Source organism: Oncorhynchus mykiss, chromosome 6, assembly GCF_013265735.2.
Source record: "Oncorhynchus mykiss isolate Arlee chromosome 6, USDA_OmykA_1.1, whole genome shotgun sequence".
Classification (NCBI taxonomy): domain Eukaryota; kingdom Metazoa; phylum Chordata; class Actinopteri; order Salmoniformes; family Salmonidae; genus Oncorhynchus; species Oncorhynchus mykiss.
This window is the reverse complement of record NC_048570.1, coordinates 29,522,906-29,544,438: the sequence shown is the minus strand read 5'-3', so window position 1 is coordinate 29,544,438 and position 21,533 is coordinate 29,522,906. Positions and strand designations below refer to the sequence as shown.

At 44.2% G+C, this 21,533-nt stretch overlaps 1 protein-coding gene across 2 annotated transcripts in view; it reads left to right on the top strand.

Moving 5' to 3' along the window:
* The window catches only part of LOC110525685 (rabphilin-3A), a 48,816-nt gene extending 31,160 nt beyond the window's left edge, over positions 1 to 17,656 (top strand). Inside the window, exons 2-19 of one of the 2 annotated variants that reach the window (XM_021606031.2) lie at positions 4,783 to 4,963; positions 5,750 to 5,843; positions 7,111 to 7,122; positions 7,532 to 7,660; positions 7,875 to 8,004; positions 8,190 to 8,273; positions 8,568 to 8,733; positions 10,390 to 10,575; positions 10,710 to 10,889; positions 12,941 to 13,020; positions 13,186 to 13,260; positions 13,521 to 13,630; positions 13,810 to 13,936; positions 14,038 to 14,094; positions 14,228 to 14,382; positions 14,599 to 14,680; positions 14,868 to 14,964; positions 15,072 to 17,656. In XM_021606031.2, coding sequence (XP_021461706.1) covers positions 5,770 to 5,843; positions 7,111 to 7,122; positions 7,532 to 7,660; positions 7,875 to 8,004; positions 8,190 to 8,273; positions 8,568 to 8,733; positions 10,390 to 10,575; positions 10,710 to 10,889; positions 12,941 to 13,020; positions 13,186 to 13,260; positions 13,521 to 13,630; positions 13,810 to 13,936; positions 14,038 to 14,094; positions 14,228 to 14,382; positions 14,599 to 14,680; positions 14,868 to 14,964; positions 15,072 to 15,202 — 1,875 coding nt within the window. In that variant the 5' untranslated portion in view covers positions 4,783 to 4,963; positions 5,750 to 5,769 and the 3' untranslated portion in view covers positions 15,203 to 17,656. Of the gene's footprint in view, positions 1 to 4,782; positions 4,964 to 5,749; positions 5,844 to 7,110; positions 7,123 to 7,531; positions 7,661 to 7,874; positions 8,005 to 8,189; positions 8,274 to 8,567; positions 8,734 to 10,386; positions 10,576 to 10,709; positions 10,890 to 12,940; positions 13,021 to 13,185; positions 13,261 to 13,520; positions 13,631 to 13,809; positions 13,937 to 14,037; positions 14,095 to 14,227; positions 14,383 to 14,598; positions 14,681 to 14,867; positions 14,965 to 15,071 lie in introns of both variants that reach the window. The other variant, XM_021606028.2, reaches the window with a different exon arrangement.
* Positions 17,657 to 21,533: the final 3,877 nt, after the last annotated feature.

Here is a 21,533-nt window from a genome sequence, read left to right as displayed (position 1 = left end):
GGACAGGGGGAAATATTGAATGGAAGCCAGACCACTGGGCAAAAACTGGTTGAATCAACATTGTTTCCACGTCATTTCATTAAAAAAAATTCTATGTGATGACGTTGTATCAACACTGGTGATGCTAGTGAACAAGCTGGTCAAGCTGGTCTGGCAAAACCCGCCCATTATTATCATATTTCCCAACATGCTCTATTGCAATTTTTTTGTGTGTGTTTTTGCATGTATATTGATTGATTTATTAATCGTATGCTACACAAAGATGAATGACATACATTTTTCGAAACTATTCCAATCTTTTAGTTGGATTTATTGCATCCGTTACTTTAATTTTTATTTCACCTTTATTTAACCAGGTAGGCTAGTTGAGAACAAGTTCTCATTTACAACTGCTACCTGGCAAGGATAAAGCAAAGCAGTTCGACACATACAACAACACAGAGTTACACATGGAATAAACAAACATACAGTCAATAATACAGTAGAAAAAGTCTATATAAAGTGTGTGAAAATGAGGTAGGATAAGGGAGGTAAGGCAATAAATAGGCCATGGTGGCGAAGTAATTACAATATAGCAATTAAAACACTGGAATGATAGATGTGCAGAAGATGAATGTGCAAGTATAGATACTGGGGTGCAAAGGAGCAAGATAAATAAATAAATACAGTATGAGGATGAGGTAGTTGGATGGGCTATTTACAGATGCAGTGATCTGTGAGCTGCTCTGACAGCTGGTGCTTAAAGCTAGTGAGGAAGATATGAGTCTCCAGCTTCAGTGATTTTTGCAGTTCGTTCCAGTCATTGGCAACAGAAAACTGGAAGTAAAGGCGGCCAAAGGAAGAATTGGCTTTGGGGGTGACCAGTGAGATATACCTGCTGGAACGTGTGCTATGGGTGGGTGTTGTTATCGTGACTAGTGAACTGAGATAAGGCAGAGCTTAACCTAGCATATACATATAGATGACCTGGAGCCAGTGTGTTTGGCGACAAGTATGAAGCGAGGGCCAGCCAACAAGAGCGTACAGGTCACAGTGGTGGGTAGTATATGGGTATTTGGTGACAAAACAGATGGCACTGTGATAGACTGCATCCAATTTGTTGAGTAGAGTGTCGGAGGCTATTTTGTGAATGACATCGCCAAAGTCGAGGATCGGTAGGATGGTCAGTTTTACGAGGGTATGTTTGGCAGCATGAGTGAAGGATGCTTTGTTGCGAAATAGGATGCCGATTCTAGATTTAATTTTGGATTGGAGATGCTTAATGTGAGTCTGGAAGGAGAGTTTACAATCTAACCAGACACCTAGGTATTTGTAGTTGTCCACATATTCTAAGTCAGAACCATCCAGAGTAGTGATGCTGGATGGGTGGGCAGGTGCAGGCAGCAATCGGTTGAAGAGCATGCATTTACTTTTACTTGCATTTAAGAGCAGTTGGAGGCCACGGAAGGAGAGTTGTATGGCATTGAAGCTCGTCTGGAGGTTAGTTAACACAGTGTCCAAAGAAGGGCCAGAGGTATACAGAATGGTGTTGTCTGCGTAAAGGTAGATCAGATAATCACCAGCAGGAAGAGCGACATCATTGATGTATACAGAGAAGAGAGTCGGCCCGAGAATTGAACCCTGGGGCACCCCCATAGAGACTGCCAGAGGTCCGGACAACAGGCCATCCGATTTGACACACTGAACTCTATCAGAGAAGTAGTTGGTGAACCAGGCGAGGCAATCATTTGAGAAACCAAGGCTGTTGAGTCTGCTGATAAGAATGTGGTGATTGACTGAGTCGCAAGCCTTGGCCAGGTCGGTGAATACGGCTGCACAGTAATGTCTCTTATCGATGGCGATTATGATATAGTTTAGGACCTTGAGCGTGGCTGAGGTGTACCCATGACCAGCTCTGAAACCAGATTGCATAGCGGATTCAAAATGGTCAGTAAACTTTTTGTTAACTTGGCTTTCGAAGACCTTAGAAAGGCAGTGAGGATAGATATAGGTCTGTAGCAGTTTGGGTCTAGAGTGTCTCCCCCTTTGAAGAAGGGGATGACTGCGGCAGCTTTCCAATCTTTGGGAATCTCAGACGATATAAAAGAGTGGTTGAACAGGCTAGTAATAGGGGTTGCAAAAATGTTGGCATATCATTTTAGAAAAAGAGGGTCCAGATTGTCTAGCCCGGCTGATTTGTAGGGATCCAGATTTTGCAGCTCTTTCAGAACATCAGCTGATCTGATTTGGGTGAAGGAGAAATGGGGAGGCTTGGGCGAGTTGCTTTGGGGGGTGCAGGGCTGTTTACCGGGGTAGGGGTAGCCAGGTGGAAAGCATGGCCAGCCGTAGAAAAATGTTTATTGAAATTCTCAATTAGAGTGGATTTATCGGTGGTGACTTTGTTTCCTAGCCTCAGTGCAGTGGGCAACTGGGAGGAGGTGCTCTTATTCTCCATGGACTTTACAGTGTCCCATAACTTTTTGGAGTTTGTGCTACAGGATCCAAATTTCTGCTTGAAAAAGCTAGCCTTAGCTTTCCTAACTGCCTGTGTATATTGGTTCCTAACTTCCCTGAAAAGTTGCATATCACGGGGGCTATTCGATGCTAATGCAGAACGCCACAGGATGTTTTTGTGCTGATCAAGGGCAGTCAGGTCTGGAGAGAACCAAGGGCTATATCTGTTCCTGGTTCAAAATTTTTTGAAAGGGGCATGCTTTTTTAAGATTGTGAGGAACGCCCTTTTAAAGAATAACCAGGAATTCTCTACTGACAGGTCAATATCCTTCCAGGATACCCCGGCCAGGTCGATTAGAAAGGCCTGCTCGCTGAAGTGTTTTAGGGAGCATTTGACAGTGATGAGGGGTGGTCGTTGACTGCAGACCCATTACGGACACAGGCAATGAGGCAGTGATCGCTGAGATCTTGGTTGAAAACAGCAGAGGTGTATTTGGAGGTCAAGTTGGTTAGGATGATATCTATGAGGGTGCCCGTGTTTACGGATTTGGGGTTGTACCTGGTGGGTTCATTGATCATTTGTGTGAGATTGAGGGCATCAAGCTTAGATTGTAGGATGGCCGGGGTGTTAAGCATGTCCCAGTTTAGGTCATCTAACAGCACGAGCTCTGAAGATAGATGGGGGGCAATCAATTCACATATGGTGTCCAGGGCACAGCTGGGGGCAGAGGGTGATCTATAGCAAGTGGCAACGGTCAGAGACTTGTTTCTGGAAAGGTGAATTTTTAAAAGTCGAAGCTCGAATTGTTTGGGTACAGACCTGGATAGTAAGCCTGCAGAATTCTGTCTATCTCTGCAGTAGATTGCAAATCCGCCGCCTTTGGCAGTTCTATCTTGTCGGAAAATGTTATAGTTAGGGATGGACATTTCAGGGTTTTTGGTTGTCTTCCTAAGCCAGGATTCTGACACGGTGTTACGACTCTCGTTGTTGGAATGAAGAGTGGACCAAGGCTCAGCGTGGTAGGCGTACATCGTCTTTTCATTGATGACACCAAAAGCAAAACAACACCGACAAAAAAAATAAAAAAAGCACACAGCTCTGTAAGGCTAAGAAACTATACAGAAAACAAGATCCCACAAAACCCAAAAGGAAAATGACAACTTATATGTGATCCCCAATCAGAGACAACGATAGACAGCTGCCTGTGATTGGGAACCACACACACACACACACACACACACACACACGGCCAAAAACAAAGAAATAGAAAACATAGACTTTCCCACCCGAGTCACACCCTGACCTAACCAAACATAGAAAATAATAAGGAACTCTAAGGTCAGGGCGTGACACACGGCTAGGACATCCAGGTTGGCAGAGTGTGCTAAAGCAGTGAATAAAACAAACTTAGGGAGGAGGCTTCGAATGTTAACATGCATGGAACCAAGGCTTTTACAGTTACAGAAGTCAACAAATGAGAGCACCTGGGGAATAGGAGTGGAGCTAGGCACTGCAGGGCCTGGATTAACCTCTACATCACCAGAAGAACAGAGGAGGAGTAGGATAAGGGTAATGGTTACTGAAATGGTTGTTCCAGTTTAGATGGTCTCATTTATTCATAATTCTAATCCTGGCAGACTTTCTGAATGCAGATTTGGGGTGAATAGAAATTCCAATAGTTGGATATTCCTACTCTGGCTGGATTCCAATAGGAATTAAATATACCTTTGCAAGCCAGCATAATGTGACTTGAAGTCCTGAGGGGTCCACTGTATTAGGGAGCAACTCTTAAAGTAAGACCTACGTGATGTACTGTCTTTAATAATTAAACACTTTGATGCTGGTGACCAGTTTATGCATGGTATGCTGGTCACCAGTGTCCAAAACAGAGAGAAGGCTGGTCACCAGCATACCATGCTGGTCATCAGTGTCCAAAACACAGTGTATGCTGTGATCAGCCTATGCTCGTCTATGCTGTTTTTTTCCAGCAGGGTAGTGAGACAGGTTCCAGGCCAATACTATAAAGGCATCCTCCTACAGTTTATATACAATAGTACTCATTGTTTGTTGTGCATTCTGCGGGTGATTTGAATGACCAATAAATGTAAGTCTTAATACAGGAGTTAATACTGTAGATCAGAATTACCCCTCCCCCTCTCTCTTTTTCCCCACTCCCCCCTCTCTCTCACTTCTAGCTATGTTCTGGAGTGCTACTATGGAGTGATTGCTTGTAGCAAACTGAAGACAAATGAGATTTATAGATTTTTCCCCCCTCACAGTTTCTTTTCTCTCCCTCTTTTTCTGTCTTACCCCCTTACTCTCTCCAATCATGCCACAACATGTCTCAGTTCCCTGCTATCATCAGATTTGGACAGAGGAGACTCTATCTGAGCCAGGCTACTGTGGAAAGAGGATTGTTGACCCTCCCTACCCACCCTGCTCATTCCCTGAGGACCCACCCTGTTGCTGGTTGGGTGTCGCTCCCCGCTCTGCCTGGTGGTGGCCCTCGGGAGCTTTGAGCGCATAGAGGTACGTTCAGTTCTCTACACTCCTATTGATTTCTGTAATTTCCTGTCACATTGTTCCATTCGATTAAATTGCTCAGTGGTTGCATCACAAACATTAGTTGGTCTGTAAAAATTGTCTAGACATTGGGAGACATGGTTTATCGATCGTTACTGTAAAGTTTTACACAGATCACATAAAGGCAGTTGATATTGTCCTTATTCATAGCCCTTATTGTTATTGTAATGTACTGTGTCAGTATCAGACTCTTACATCAAATAGAATAAGTATGTCTGATGACAAGCCAATCTGAGGTCAGTGAATTTCCTGGCCCACACTCTTAGCATACAGAGGGTTCTGCCTGCTGAGAGGGCAGCAATATTAGTACTGAAGTCAGTAACATTTGATTTGATTGGAAGTTAGTGCTGCTTAAGCAGGGAAGATTAAATGTGACCGTCAATTTGATCAATTGACAGTTAGTTAATGCTTTCCTGCATGGATTTGATGTATTGATTTGAGTTGTGGTATAGATGAGATAAGATAACTTTTAATAAACAACTCATTATAATTATCTAACTCATAATAATTTAATGTGTGACTAAATTGATTACATAGTGAGGAACAAGATTAAAATTGTTCATGTTGTTTCCAATGAAGGAATCAGAGAATGTAAATGCTCATCTTAAAACCTAGCCTAAGTGATTTAGGGCAAAGAGTATCTGTAGCTAAGAATTCCTTCTTATATGTATAATTCATCATGTAACTTTGTGTGTGTGTGTGTCTCGTCTTTATCTGCGTGTCCACCTGCAGAGTTCAATAGTGCAGCAGCCATGACGAACGCAGTGATGGGCGGTAGCTCGGACCGCTGGGTGCCCAACGATAGGCAGATGAGCATGCATGCCAAGTAAGCACGGGTGGCAGAACAACAGCACCATGCTGTTATCTCTGCACTGTAAAAAAATTAGTTTTATTTATTTGAGTTATTTTGACCTAGCCAGTTGGGTTGTGTGAATAACCCAACATGTTGAGTTGTTGGGATTACCGAAACATGGGTTAATTTAACCAGTTTTTATTCACTTTCATGCTGGGTTGACCCAGCAGCTGGTTCTTTTTAATGTAATTTTCAGGAGGCGGGGCTTATTAGTAGCGTGGCTTTCTACATTATTTTTTGGCCATCCATGAGAGCAAATGTCATACCTATTCATCATGTTAAGTTTGTACACTGCAGAGCCTCCCAAGTGGCGCAATGGAGATTCTGGGTTCGAGTCCAGGCTCTGTCGCGACTGGGAGACCCATGGGGCATTGCACAATTGGCCCAGCTTCATCCGGGTTAGGGGAGGGTTTGGCCGGCAGGGATGTCCTTGTCTCATTGTGCACCAGCAACTCCTGTGGCATGGCGGGCCGGGCGCAGTGCACCCTGACAAGGTTGCCAGGTGTATGGCATTTCCTCCGACATATTGATGCAGCTGGCTTCCGGGTTAAGTGGGCATTGTGTCAAGAAGCAGTGGGGCTTGGTTGTGTTGTGTTTCGGAGGACGCTTGACCATCACCTCTCCCGAGTCTGTACTGGAGTTGCAGCGATGAGACAAGACTGTAACTACCAATTGGGGAGAAAAAGAGTAACAAAAATACAAATAAAATGTTTGTACGTTGCAAATGTATATTTTTCAAACATAACATATTATAATATAACATGATTATTTACATTATGTACTAAAGTGGTAACTATCCCAACATTGGGATTTGCGTGACTCCTACTCCTTATGTGACTTCTACACGTGTGTAAGCCTCATTAAAGCTGGAAGTGTCCAACCTTAATATGTGATAACAATACAACTGAACAGATGAACGAGAATGACATTTGCTCTCACGGGTGGCTAAAAATAACTTAACATCTGAAAGCTACACCCTTCCTAAGCCACGCCTACATTCTTATGGTCTAACCCACTGGGACATATCTCAACCCAGCAGTTGGGTCATCCAAACAACCCAGCAGTTGGGTCATCCAAACAACCCAGCAGTTGGGTCATCCAAACAACCCAGCATTTATTTTAGTGTTGGTCAATTGCCTGCTACATGGTGCTGTTAACCCCTCCATGCTTTCCCAGGCACCAACTTATTTTCTCCTCTCCTGTCTGCTTCCTTTTAATCTCTGCCATGGCTGGGACTCAGTGATAAGGAACAGTAAGTAGTACAGCTCTCCCTCCATCTCTCCGTCTACCTTATCCCCCCACCCTCTCCACTTTTTCAATCTACTATTTGATTGTATTTAGAGTGTGTCTAGGGTATGTACAGGTAAATGTATATTCTCTCCTTAATTATTGTATGTTCACATATGTTTTGGACACAGGTAATGAAGGGTGTTTGCACAATGTGCACATGTGCATTAGGCCATTATGGTATTTGTTTTATTACGTTGTCTACTTTGTCTCTGTCTATTGTATACCTCTGTCAATTCTTGTGTTTGAGTGTTATTTTGCATATACATTTGATTTCTCACTGTATGTCTGAGTGTGTGACCCTGACGTGCTAAAAATGCATGCATGCAGCATGGGTGCCTCAGCCCCAGACAGTTTTCCTGTGTGGTTGTCAGGGGCAACTGGACCAACCAGGCCAGGCCTGGTCCCGACGCTCCGGACCTGACTGACGAGGAGAAGGAGATCATTAACGGTGTGATCGCCCGTGCTGAGAAGATGGAGGCCATGGAGCAGGAGAGAATTGGGTGAGGACTAAAGAGACATTCTGAAATAATGGATTAGAACTCCATTGCACTGCCAACCTCAGTGTTGTTAAATCTCAGCTCTGCAAAAATACTGGACAAGATGATAGAATTACACACACGTCATTCAATCAGTTGGACTATTAATACCACATTTACCCAACTTGGATGTTCTACTGGTAATTGGCTGTAATGAAAGTTGTCCTGGCTGCTGCAGGCGCCTGGTGAACCGTCTAGATGACATGAAGAAGACGGTGTGTGGGGACGGGGTGAACCGCTGTCTGCTGTGTGGGGAGCAGCTGGGTGTTCCAGGGGTCAGCTCAGTGGTTTGTGAGGACTGCAAAAAGGTAGGGGGGTTGGAAAGATTGGCTTTTTTCCCCTTCCTAGATGGCAAAGACGCTTTGCTTTTGCTGTGATGAACCATTACGCACCATGTTAGGCCACAATTGACCCTGAGAAATGAAATGGTAATATATCTGTGACATTGTAAACATTAATACCTCTTTGTGAACCTGTGTCTTTTCTCCTGTAGCACATGTGCACCAAGTGTGGAGTGCAGAACGGCAGCCGGTCGCGTTCTGTGTGGCTCTGCAAGATCTGCAGCGAACAGCGAGAGGTGAGTATTTGTGCGAGACACACAGGGTGACAGGGATGTGTCATAGCATGACATTTGTTACGCTATGTGTCATAGTGAATTAAAGGACGTGGTGGGTGAAAGATACAGAGTGATGATTCACTTCTGTGAGACAGAGGGATCAGGGAGATTAAAAGTGAGTGTACTGTTGGTGTCAAGGTTAAAGCTTATATGACGCAGGCCATTATTTACGAACCCCAGGAAGACTATCTGTTGTCATGGCGTCAGCTTGATGGGGATCCAAATAAAGATGAAAGATTCTAAATCATCTCTTAGGTGTGGAAGCGATCTGGTGCCTGGTTCTTTAAAGGCTTTCCTAAGCAGTTCCTGCCCTCGCCCATGCCCATCTCCAAGTCCAAAGAGTCAAGTGCCCAGCGAGCCCCAGAGCTAGCATCATCTGACCCCAGGGCTGCAGCTGGTCATCCCCAATCACAGGCCAGAGGTAAGCAGGCCGCATGGAGCAGTGGGAATGGGGGTTGTGTCAGGTTGATTGCTTTCTTGGCTTGTGAGAATGGCAAAGCAGATATAGACATGGTCTGTTTTCAGTAGCTGGCCAGGCAGAATAAAACCCATTCAGCTAACTAATTATAGCTAAAGGGGAATGATGTTGTCCTGAAGTCCATATTCTATTCTAAAAGATAAAAGCGATGGAAACCCCGAACAGTATCTACAATGTTTTATTTGTTTTATCTTTTGTACTGTTCTTTACTGATGGTGTCGACTATGAATATAGTACTACTGTTTTGTTGGGAACATATCTCAGTGGGCCATGCACACTCGGGAGAGGTCTTAATTCATGAACATGTGCCACGATCAATATGACTGAAGTCTTATACAAAACAATAGAGTTGACGGGGCAAAAATAAGAGTGTAGGTGTGAGAGAGAATCAGTGTCTGGTGCTGCCTGTCTCCCAGGTCCAGAGGAGAGTCAGTCTCCTAGTGCTAGCCAGCGGGGAGCAGGTGAGTCATTCAGTCATTAACCTTATAGCCACCATCTCAATGCACCGTCTCACCAGTTTAAACAGACAAACATCACCAGATGTTGGGCCCTCCACTGGCTCCCAGTCACTCCTAACATTTATTTGAATGATTCATTTGTCAGCATTACCATAAAAGCCCAGGTCTGTTTCCCAGAATGAGCACTGCCACCTCCTCTCAGACAGCCAGATCCAGGGGTGGGTGGGTTGACTTAGGCAGTGGGAAGTACATTCTGGGGCAAGGCTGGCACCTCCAAGGGGCTCTGAAAAGAGAGGTGGCATAGAATCTGCTCCCACTTGCAGCAGTGCCATTAGAATCGCAGTAAGATATCCTCAAAAAAGAAAGCTGAGGCCTCCCGGGTGGCGCAGTGGTTAAGGGCGCTGTACTGCAGCGCCAGCTGTGCCATCAGAGTCCTGGGTTCGCGCCCAGGCTCTGTCGTAACCGGCCGCGACCGGGAGGTCCGTGGGGCGACGCACAATTAGCCTAGCGTCGCCCGGGTTAGGGAGGGCTTGGTCGGTAGGGGTGTCCTTGTTTCATCGCGCACCAGCGACTCCTGGGGCGGGCTGGGCGCAGTGTACGCTAGCCAAGGTGGCCAGGTGCACAGTGTTTCCTCCGGCGCATTGGTGCGGCTGGCTTCCGGGTTGGATGTGCGCTGTGTTAAAGAAGCAGCGGCTTGGTTGGTGGTGTATCGGAGGACGCATGACTTTCAACCTTCGTCTCTCCCGAGCCCGTACGGGAGTTGTAGCGATGAGACAAGATAGTAGCTACTACACAATTGGATACAACGAAATTGGGGAGAAAAAGGGGTAAAATTCAAAAAAAAAAAAAAAAAAGCTGGGGGGGAAAGGTAGAGAAAAAAATCCAGGCTTTAGGAAGTGATCAAGGTTGCCTGCCACAGTTGTACTGTATGTAGGTCAATGCCTGTGCAATGGAAAATCTGCAACATTAAAAGGATTCACAGAGACTAGGGAGCCATATGGATTCCACTGCAGGGCAGTCTCAGTGATATGCTGATGTGTGTGTGTGTGTGTGTGTGTGTGTGTGTGTGTGTGTGTGTGTGTGTGTGTGTGTGTGTGTGTGTGTGTGTGTGTGTGTGTGTGTGTGTTAATGTGTGTAGCAGGACCAGAGGAACTGGGGCATGCTGGCAAACCACCTGTGGCCCCTAAGCCGTCAGATGTTCGCATGGCCACTGGTGGGACTGGTCATGGTTACAATGAGGGAGGTGCTCAGAACAGCCCAGTGGTGCTGCAGAAGGCTGTTCCAGTCCAGAGCTCCAGGCCCCCTCCAGCAGCATCGGCCCAGCAGGGTATGGCAAAGATGGACCCACATCACCAGGCCAGCCCAACACTGACACACACGTAGTATTTATAGAGGATAGAAATATGTAGTGTCCATCAGCACATAAAAACACACTAATCATTATCATGGTTATGGTTGTAGCTCCACTGGAGACGGAGGGAGGTGGCTACTCCACTAGCGGTGCTCCAGTGGAGGAGAGAGTGCCTCCTGCATTGCGGGAGGAGAGGAGACAGCCAACCACCTACAACCCCGTTCCTGCTCGACAACAAGCCCCTCCGCCTGAGGAGGAGGATGCAAACAGCTATGACTCAGATGAGGCCAGTAAGTGACCAGCCTGTCCTTCCAGCTAGACCTCTTCAATATGGGCTATGTGTCTACTGTTGGATTTCCACCTTACTCAAGACTTCAGTGATCTCTCTCTCTATGGCTTCCAGACTGTTTTAAGTCAACATACACTGAGTGTACCAACATCACTTAGTTGTGGTTTACTGGGCATATATCACACCTCCTCGGGCCGTATTGCTTAAATAGACTCAATATTAGGAAGATGTTCTTAATGTCTTGTACACTCAGTGTATAAAGACTCCCCACTGGGCACATACATCAATTGAACTTCTATTCCACGTTGGTTCAATGTAATTTCATTGAAATAACGTGGAAACAATGTTGATTGAACCGGTGTTTGCCCTGTGGGTCTGCTCTTTGTATTTCTATTTGTTTACGTAGTCATTCAGCAGACACTTTTATCCAGTCTGTTGTAGCATCTCCATGCTTGATCTCTTACCCCTTTGAGTGGATGGCCTTTGTAGCGTTCTAAGCATATCAATCATCTAATAATACTAGCAGCCAGCATGCATCCTTCAAGTAGAATTCATGGAGATGTATTGGAGATGATATACGATAACGACCGTATATTATCCAAGCATGTGAATCAATATCTTGGAAGTAAAGTAGAAGAGAATGTAAAACAATTCAATAGTGAGACAAACTCTGTCATGGAACAATTTGTATGTATGTCTCCTTTGCGTGATAGGAATCGTGTCATGACAGTCGTACGCCATGTTCCATTCCTCAAATGGTCTTTCCTTGCGCCCTGGGGGATGAGGCGTTCATTTACTTCATGGAGGTCCGGGAATTTAGAACAGAACACATTATTTGGGATAAGAGAGCGCTGACGGGATCTAGATTTCCCTTGTGTTTGAATAGTTCCCTAATGTTATGGTAGAAATAGCATTGGTTCTGGTTCTCTATGGAGTTGGCAGTGCTAGGACAGCCAGGTTCTGTGGTACAGACTGGTTTCAATAGCTCAACTGCTGCTGACTAGATCAGTGTTCAATCTACTCAGAGATGTCCTGGTTCTGTAGGCCTAATGGATTAAACAAGTACATTATTTGTTTGCATCTAGTTACTGTAGATAGCATTATATTACACAAATTAAATGTGTGCATTTTCGCCCTAATCTAATATTCAACTTTCCTGTGCTTTATGTTTTCCTGCCATTTGAAATGTTACGTATTAGCTCAGTGATGTCTAATAGCTAAAGAGGCTGATTGGAGTCAGAGAGATTTAAGTACACAGGCCACTAGAGCTACAGGCTTTAAAAGCTAGCCTCCCAACCATTACTCAGCAATGTGGTGGTTTGGAGCTGTTGGAGGTTTACTGTTTTAGATGAGGGGGATGATAGATTTAAACCTATTGATTATTAGTATCACCCCAGTTTCACCCTCCCTAAACATCCATGCATAGAATCCCATTTAACTTCTCTGTTTTCATGTTCCGTTTGAAGTGGGATATTTTCTAAATGTATTCCTTTGTGAGTCATATTTTTATTTAGTTGATATTACAGTGATATTCTGCTGGTTTTTAATGGAATTTCCTGTTTCTAATCTTTGGACGGATGCATAACCTATTTCATCTGTTTACAGTCCATTTAGTCTGCAGATTTACTGTTGGATTATTTATTTATTTCTCTTTATCAGTTCATCACTTGATTTTCTGTTGTTTGGTCTGCCGTCTGGCGTGAAGCTCATGTCTCTTTTACTGTCGACCAGGCCTCTCCAACCCTGTTCCTGGAGAGTTACCCTCCTGTAGGTTTTTCGCTCCCACACCAGTTGTAACTAACCGGATTCAGTTTATCAACCAGCTAATTATTACAATCAAGTGCGCTACATTAGAGTTGGAGTGAAAACCTACAGGACGGTAGCTGTCTAGGAAAAGGGTTGTAGACATTCTCAATATTTTCTGATACTCTGAGAATCAATCCTAGTCTAGACTCTATTTACAACCCAGTGCTCTCTATATAAGATGTACTGCTAGTGTCTGTGTTCCACTGTTTGTTGTCTGATCTAATGACTGTTCTGGGTGTATTTCAGCCACTCTGGGCGGCTTGGAGTTCAGCTTGCTTTATGAGCAGGAGAACAACAGTCTCCACTGTAGCATCCTCAAAGCCAAGGTATCACCTACTGCACTCATTCACTCACTCACTCTGAGCCAATTACACTGAAGTGACCTGTGTTAAGAAGCTGCTGCTGCAGTAGTTTACTTTTCCATCTTGAATAGGGGCTCCTGGTCCCTGCTGTCCTGTCTGGTGACATAAAGAGTCTTGTCTTTCCCTCAGGGACTGAAGCCCATGGACTCCAACGGACTGGCTGATCCCTATGTCAAGCTGCATCTATTGCCAGGGGCCAGTAAGGTGATAGAATTCACTTTCCTTATTTTCAACCTGGGAGTTAATATATGTTTGTGTATTTGTTATGGTATGTGTTATTATTCAGAAAAATGTGTAATGCTAGGATACACACCCATTAGCTCAAGCCTGCCACCATAAGGATTATCCATTCTACTACACATAAAGATCCCTTGCCTCTCTCCAGCCTCAGATATAGAAGTGCTGAAGACCAGTTGATTGAGTTTCTTATCTTTATTTATTGTATCTACTCTCATGTGCTGCAGTCCAACAAGCTACGCACCAAGACCCTGAGAAACACCCGTAACCCTGCCTGGAACGAGACCCTGGTCTACCACGGACTCACAGACGAGGACATGCAGCGCAAGACTCTCAGGTGGATACTTGAAGCAGAGAAACAACACACGTCTGTTCACTAAACATCAGGATAACCTGTCTCGTTGTCTACATTTGTTACCGTGGTTTTATCTCAGGGCTTAATTGTTTTAATTTACATGATTTCCTCCATAGACGTGATGATCCAATATTATCGATGTACTATCTTGTTTGATGTAGGATCTCTGTCTGTGATGAGGACAAGTTTGGGCATAATGAGTTTATCGGAGAAACTCGCATTGCGCTGAAGAAACTCAAGATCAACCAGAAAAAAAACTTCAACGTGTGTCTTGAGAGAGTTGTCCCTGTGAGTACGTTAACATGCTACACACATTAGATAAATATACAGTAAAAGTCCCATTTGTTTGAATGTTTTATTGGACCACCCTTATCCATATTTTTCCACAGACAAAGAAGACTGCAACAGCTGGAGGGGCTCGAGGCATTTCGCTCTATGAGGATGAGGTATTGGTGTTTGACCTGCATGTGTGGGCATGTAGATTACCGCTACGTGTCTTCATGCAAATCATGTCTTCATGATATGATTTAAAAAAGTTTTACTCTTCCCTCCTCTCTCTCTCATCTCTCTCTCGTCCAGGGTGGGAAGGAGGTTGGAGATGTGGAGGAGCGGGGTCGTATCTTGATCTCCCTCACGTACAGCACCCAGCAGAATCGTCTCCTCGTGGGTGTGGTGCGCTGTGTTCACCTGGCCGCCATGGATGCCAATGGATACTCTGACCCATTTGTCGAAATGTCAGTCTGTTTCACTGTGTTTCCTATCAGGCGTGAATACAAACCAAACTTTTCCAGTGATTAGTATCATTTTTTCACTCAAAATCAATACAAATGTAATTATGTCAAAGTTTTTCATTTGCATAGCAGAATATATCTGTTTTGCAATTTACTTTCCTATCCCCAAATGCAGGATGACGACATCAAACTAATATGATCTATTATATGATATGTTAGATGCCTGAGACCTGATATGGGGAAGAAGGCCAAGAACAAAACAAATATCAAGAAGAAGACCCTAAACCCAGAGTACAACGAGGTCAGCCTCCTGTTGGTCCCTTGCAATAATAATAGAAGATGAAAGTAACCATCTGATAGCAGTACTTTGTTTGTGCTTTTAATGTTTAAATGCCTGTGAAAACATCAATGTATTGATTTGTGTATCGAAGTAAATTACATTTATTGGATATTGTGAGGGGGATGATTTCTCCGTTGTTGTGTTACAGGAATTTAGCTATGACATCAAGCACAGCGACCTGGCTAAGAAGACCCTGGACATCTCAGTGTGGGACTACGACATTGGGAAATCCAACGATTACATCGGTACGATCCATAGGAGATCTGTTTGAGATCTACTATACCTTGTTGAAGTTTCCATCTGTTGTGCCAGCCCTCTCACCCTCCTCTCCCTCCTTGTTGGTCTGCTGTAGGTGGGTGCCAGCTGGGCATCACAGCCAAAGGGGAGCGGCTGAAGCACTGGTATGAGTGCCTGAAGAACAAGGACAAGAAGATAGAGCGCTGGCACACCCTGTTGAATGAGAATCCTGTCAACAGCAACTAACCCCTATTAGAATGAGCAAAGTCCTCATCAACACTCAGCCCCCTCTCCTTTCTCACATTACCCTCTCTACCTTCCCCAAGAACCTTTAATATTGGACTAACCAGTAGTCTTCCTGTCTGGCTGTCTGCATTCTTTCCTGCCCTCAACCCAACCCACCACATGCACCTTTCCATCCTCCCCTGTTGTCCCAGATGTGATATTCCCATCTCATGTCTCTCCCCCTTTACTGAGACTTATCTGGAAATACTCCTCCAGAGGCAAAACATGGTATACTTTCAAATCATCCTTCAAAAACAACTTAGGGATTCAACAATTTAAGGCAAAAAAAAATACATAAATACTTTTGAAGATAATAAAAACAACAGCTTGACATTGCATTATATGGTTGCATTGAGATAATCATAGCAGTTGATGATGTTATATATTGAATTTGACACATCCTAAAGAAAACCAATATTGAAATGCACTAGCACAAAAGATGTTGAAGCAATATGTAATTCTATGTGGGATTACAGCTGCAGCACCCATTGAACTATGAAGTTCATTAGACTGGCAGGTTGTAATCCTTGATTTCTTGTAAAATGACATCATGCAGCAGTATTATTACCACTTGTATGAGCATGCAAAACCACATGAAAACACACGAGGACCCACAGCTGCCCTCTGAACTATTTCAAATGTTCCAAAAGTCACATGTTTATTTAATGATATCTAATGAATATTATGGCATTCTCATGAAGAAGGTTTATATGCTGCAGAATTTCTGAAGTTAAAGATAAAAAATAATCTGGACTCTGGGAATGATTCACAAAAAAATGGACAAAAAACATATATTTATTATTTTTTAATATATTACATACTAAATAGGTAATTCAAGTAAATCATATGTTTTATTTATTTCAGAATCAGTTTAAATATTTGGAATGATAGCACTCCTATTAGAAGAAACTGTGCTCACTTCATGCCAAGTGTTCACTTTGTCCTTATTTGAGTCATGTTTATAGAGGTAGAGGGAACATGTTCAATTTTTGATGAGAATGTTTGCACTGAAAAGTTGAAAATCTGGTTCAGTTCTTTGTTTACAGTGAAGGAAGAGAGGAGACAGGAAAACATTATTTCCCTGGCGAGTAATGAGAAGTATACTATGGCAGGTGTGGTCTAAATGAATGTTTACTGAGGTTTTTTACTGACTGACATTTTTACATTGAATGCACATGATCAGATTTTTCACTGACACTTAAAGCCTGCTCCACCTTAGTCACATTAAATAAGACAACATGGGTAAGGCTATGTCATAAGTAAATGTGCTGCTTGCATGCACTGTGCTCGTGACCCTTGTGTTTTCTGTGGCTGGAGCAGTCACACACCCCAACCCGCTCCTCCCCACAATGCACCCCCCTTTACCCACTCTGGCCGCCTCCATTCATGCGTCATCCTTTTTTGCTGCATCATTCACTCAAAGTTTTGGCGGGCGGCTGTTGACCAATTACCGTAATTCAAAGAAAGCACATCTTATACCATGGAATGACCTCAATTTATACAGCTGTTTGCAAGTTTCTCAAAAAAAACTATGCATGAGAGATCTTGTGGTTCATGATATATACATTGACTTAAGAAACAAATGATATTGTAATTTGATGATTTGTCTCTACCCCTTAACATTGGTCCAAATGCTTTTTTTTAAACACTGAAGTCCACAGCAACATACATGTATTTATGCAGCATGAATATCAGGACTATTATTATCATTAGGCTAACAATGGATAAATGAATTGATGTAGCGGGCTACTTTAGACCCTCTTCAGAGCATCCTCAGCTTGGTAATGTGACAGAGATGAGAGCTAGGACCCTGTACACAGAGCTCAGATAATGCTTAGAGGGCTGATTACTGGGCGTAAACAGTCAGCACATTAACAAATGGATCTCACCGACCAGTTCCTGAAGGTAGACGATTAAAGGAGATTCATCTCATCTATAGAGTGATGCATTTTCACCAAGTGCTCTGTCTCCTCCTTTGATGGGTAAAAACAGGGGCTCCCACAGCCATGAGAGCCTCTGCTGAACTGTATTGTCTTGCTGTCCACCAGTAGCTACAATTTCAACATTATTTTGTTGCGTATGCACTTGGTTTTCACTGGTTCTACTACGGTACTATTGTAGCCTACCTGTTCTGTTTTGTGACCAGTTTAGTGGTCTTTAATCTTAATTCGTTTCTATTCTCTTTTCTGGATAGTAAGTATCGCTAAAGAGGATACAACTGTTCTCCGTTTTGTTCTGCCTACTCTATTTAAATGAATTGTTTGTTGGTTTTATTTATGTCAATTGTAAATAAGTAGTGCATGGACTTGAGAGAAACAAAATATAAGTACCTGTGTATGTTTGCATGTAAAGATTTTACAAAGAGTTAGGTTTACACAGATCAATAAAAGCAAGGTCAGACTTGTGAGATCATTATCTTGTGTACCGTCTATGGTCTTTGTGGGGAGATAGTTTTTTTTTTGTTTTGTGTGTGCTACATGTTGCGTTGTGCCTAAGAACAGCCCATTGGGCATATACCACACCTCCTCGGCCCTTATTGTTTAGAGAAACACTGAGTGTATTAAACATTAGGAACGCCTGCTCTTTCCATGACATGGACTGACCAGGTGAATCCAGGTGAAAGCTATGATCCCTTATTGATGTCACTTGTTGTCTAGATGAAGGGGAGAAGACAGGTTAAAGAAGGATTGTTAGGACGAGACATGGATTGTGTATGTGTGCCATTCAATTCAAATCACATGCGCCGAATACAACAGGTGTTTCACCTTACAGTGAAATGCTTACTTACAAGCCCTTAACCAACAACGTAGTTAAGAAAAATACCTGGTAAGTAAAAAAAAAAACATTCAAAAACAAATAAATACAAACAAATACAAAAAACAAAAAAACAAATACAAATAAAAAAAATTGCTAAGTAAAAAATAAGAAATAAAAGTAACAAATAACTAAAGAGCAGCAGTAAAATAACAATAGCGAGGCTACCGGTACAGAGTCAATGTGCAGGGGCACCGGTTAGCTGAGGTAATTGAGGTAATATGTACATGTAGGTAGAGTGAAAGTGACTATGCATAGATAATAAACTGAGGGTAGCAGCAGCGTAAAAGGGGGGTGCAATGCAATTGCCATTTTATTAGCTGTTCAGGAGTCTTATGGCTTGGGGGTAGAAGCTGTTTAGAAGTCTCTTAGACCTAGACTTGGCGCTCCGGTACCGCTTGCCGTGCGGTAGCAGAGAGAACAGTCTATGGCTAGGGTGGCTGGAGGCCTTCCTCTGACACGGCCTGGTATAGAGGTGGATGGCAGGAAGCTTGGCCCCAGTGATGTACTGGGCTGTTCGCACTACACTCTGTAGTGCCTTGCGGTCGGAGGCCGAGCAGTTGCCATACCAGGCGGTGATGCAACCAGTCAGCTCTCCATGGTGCATTTGTAGAACTTCTTGAGGATCTGAGGACCCATGCCAAATCTTTTCAGTCTCCTGAGGGTGAATAGGTTTTGTTGTGCCCTCTTCACGACTGTCTTGGTATGCTTGGACAATGTGAGTTTGTTGGTGATGTGAACACCAAGGAACTTGAAGCTCTCAACCTGCTCCATCCACTACAGCCCCGTCAATGTTAATGGGGGCCTGTGCAGCCCTCCTTTTCCTATTGTCCATGATCATCTCCTCTGTCTTACTCACATTGATGGAGAGGTTGTTGTCCTGGCACCACACTACCAGGTCTCTGACCTCCTCCCTATAGGCTGACTCATCGTTGACAGTGATCAGGCCTACCACTGTTGTGTCGTCAGCAAACTTAATTATGGTGTTGGAGTCGTGCCTGGACATGCAGTCATGAGTGAACAGGGAGTACAGGAGGGGACTGAGCACGCACCCCTGAGGGACCCCGTGTTGAGGATCAGCGTGGCGGATGTGTTGTTTCCTATCCTTACCACCGGGGGGCGGCCCATCAGGATGTCCAGAATCCAGATGCAGAGGGAGGTGTTTAGTCCCAGGGTCCTTAGCTTGGTGATGAGCATTGAGGGCACTATGGTGTTGAACACTGAGCTGTAGTCAATGAATAGCATTCTCACATAGCTGTTCCATTTGTCCAGGTGTGAAAAGCCAGTGTGGAGTGCAATAGAGATTGCATCATCTGTGGATCTGTTGGGGCGGTATGCAAATTGGAGTGGGTCTAGGGTTTCTGGGATAATGGTATTGATGTGAGCCATTCATAGAGTGAATTTGAAAAACAAAATAGTGCCTCTGAACGGGGTATAGTAGTAGTAGGTGCCATGCGCACCGGTGTGAGTGTGTCAAGAACTGCAACACAACCATGCAATCTCCATAGACAAACATTGCCAGTAGAATGGCCTTACTGAAGAGCTCAGTGACTTTCAACATGGCACCGTCATAGGATGCCACCTTTTTAACAAGTCAGTTCATCAAATGAATGAGCAGCCCAGACAACTGTAAGTGCTGTTATTGTGAAGTGGAAACGTCTAGGAGCAACAATGAGCCGCAAAGTGTTAGGCCATACAAGCTCACAGAACGGGAGCGCCTCGGTTGCAACACTTACTACCAAGTTCCAAACTGCCTCTGGAAGTAACATCAGCACAATAACGTTTGTCGGGAAATTCATAAAATGGGTTTCCATGGACCAGCAGTCGCACACAAGCCTAAGATCACCATGCGCAACGCCAAGCGTCGGCTGGAGTGGTGTAAAGCTTGCAGGCATTGGACTCTGGAGCAGTGGAAACGCGTTCTCTGGAGTGATGAATCACACTTCACCATCTGGCAGTTCGACGGACGAATCTGGGGTTGGCGTATGCCAGGAGACCGCTACCTGCCCGAAGGCATAGTGCCAATTGTAAAGTTTGGTGAAGGAGGAATAATGGTCTGGGACGATTCTAGACGATTCTGTGCTTCCAACTTTGTGGCAACAGTTTGGTGAAGGCCCTTTCCTGTTTCATCATGACAATGCCCCTGTGCTCAAAGCAAGGTCCATACAGAAATTATTTGTTGAGATTGGCGTGGAAGAACTTGACTGGCCTGCACAGAGCTTAAATTGGAGCGCAGACTGCGAGCCAGGCTTAATTGCCCAACATCAATGCCCAACCTCACTAATGCGCTTGTGGCTGAATGGAAGCAAGTCCCTTACAGCAGCAAAGGGGGGACCAACTACATATTAGTGCCCATAAATTTGGAATGAGATGTTCGACGAGCAGGTGTCCAACAACGTTGAATTGACGTCTGTGCCCAGTCGGCAGGCTTCTCTGATTTCTCCAACCGGCAGCAATTTCTCCCTGTCTAGGGTGTTTGTATGTTTATGGGGTTTTTCTAGTCTAGGTGTTTATATGTCTATGGTTGCCTAGATTGGTTCTCAATCAGAGGCAGCTGTTTATCGTTGTCTCTGATTGGGGACCATATTTAGGTAGCCATATTCCTTGGATAGTTTGTGGGTTATTGTCTATGTGTAGTTGCATGTCAGCACTCGTTGTTATATTGCTTCACTTTCGTTTCTTTGTTTAGTGTTTTTTCCCTTCATTAAAAGAAGCATGTATGCTTATCACGCTGCGCCTTGGTCTCATCAATACGATGAACGTGACATCACCGTAGGGATGGTGCCAGGTTTCCTCCAGATGTGACACTTGGCATTCAGGCCAAAGAGTTCAATTTTGGTTTCATCAGACCAGAGAATATTGTTTCTCATGGTCTGAGAGTCTTTAGGTGCATTTTGGAAAACTGCAAGCAGTCTGTCATGTGCCTTTTACTGAGGACTGGGTTCCGTCTGACCACTCCACCATAAAGGCCTGATTGGTGGAGGGCTGCAGAGATGTGTGTCCTTCTGGAATGTTCTCCCATCTCCACAGAGGAACACTGGAGCTCTGTCAGAGTGACCATCAGGTTCTTGGTCACCCCCCCGACCAAAGCTCTTCTCCCCCGATTGCGCAATATTTTCTTGGGGACCTTCAATGCTGCAGACATTTTTTGGTACCCTTCCCCAGATCTGTGCCTCGACACAATCACAATTTGAGCTTTTTGGCCATCAAAGAAAATGCTATGTCTGTTGCAAACCCAACACCTCTCATCACCCCGAGAATACCATCCCCACAGTGAAGCATGGTGGTGGCAGCATAATGCTGTTGGGATGTTTTTCCATTGGCAGGGACTGGGAAACTGGTCAGAATTTAAGGAATGATGGATGGCGCTAAATGCAGGGAAATCCTTGAGGAAAACCTGTTTCAGTCTTTCAGAGATTTGAGACTGGGACGGGGGGGGGCGGGGGTGAATAGTTATGCATGCTCAAGTTCTGTTTTT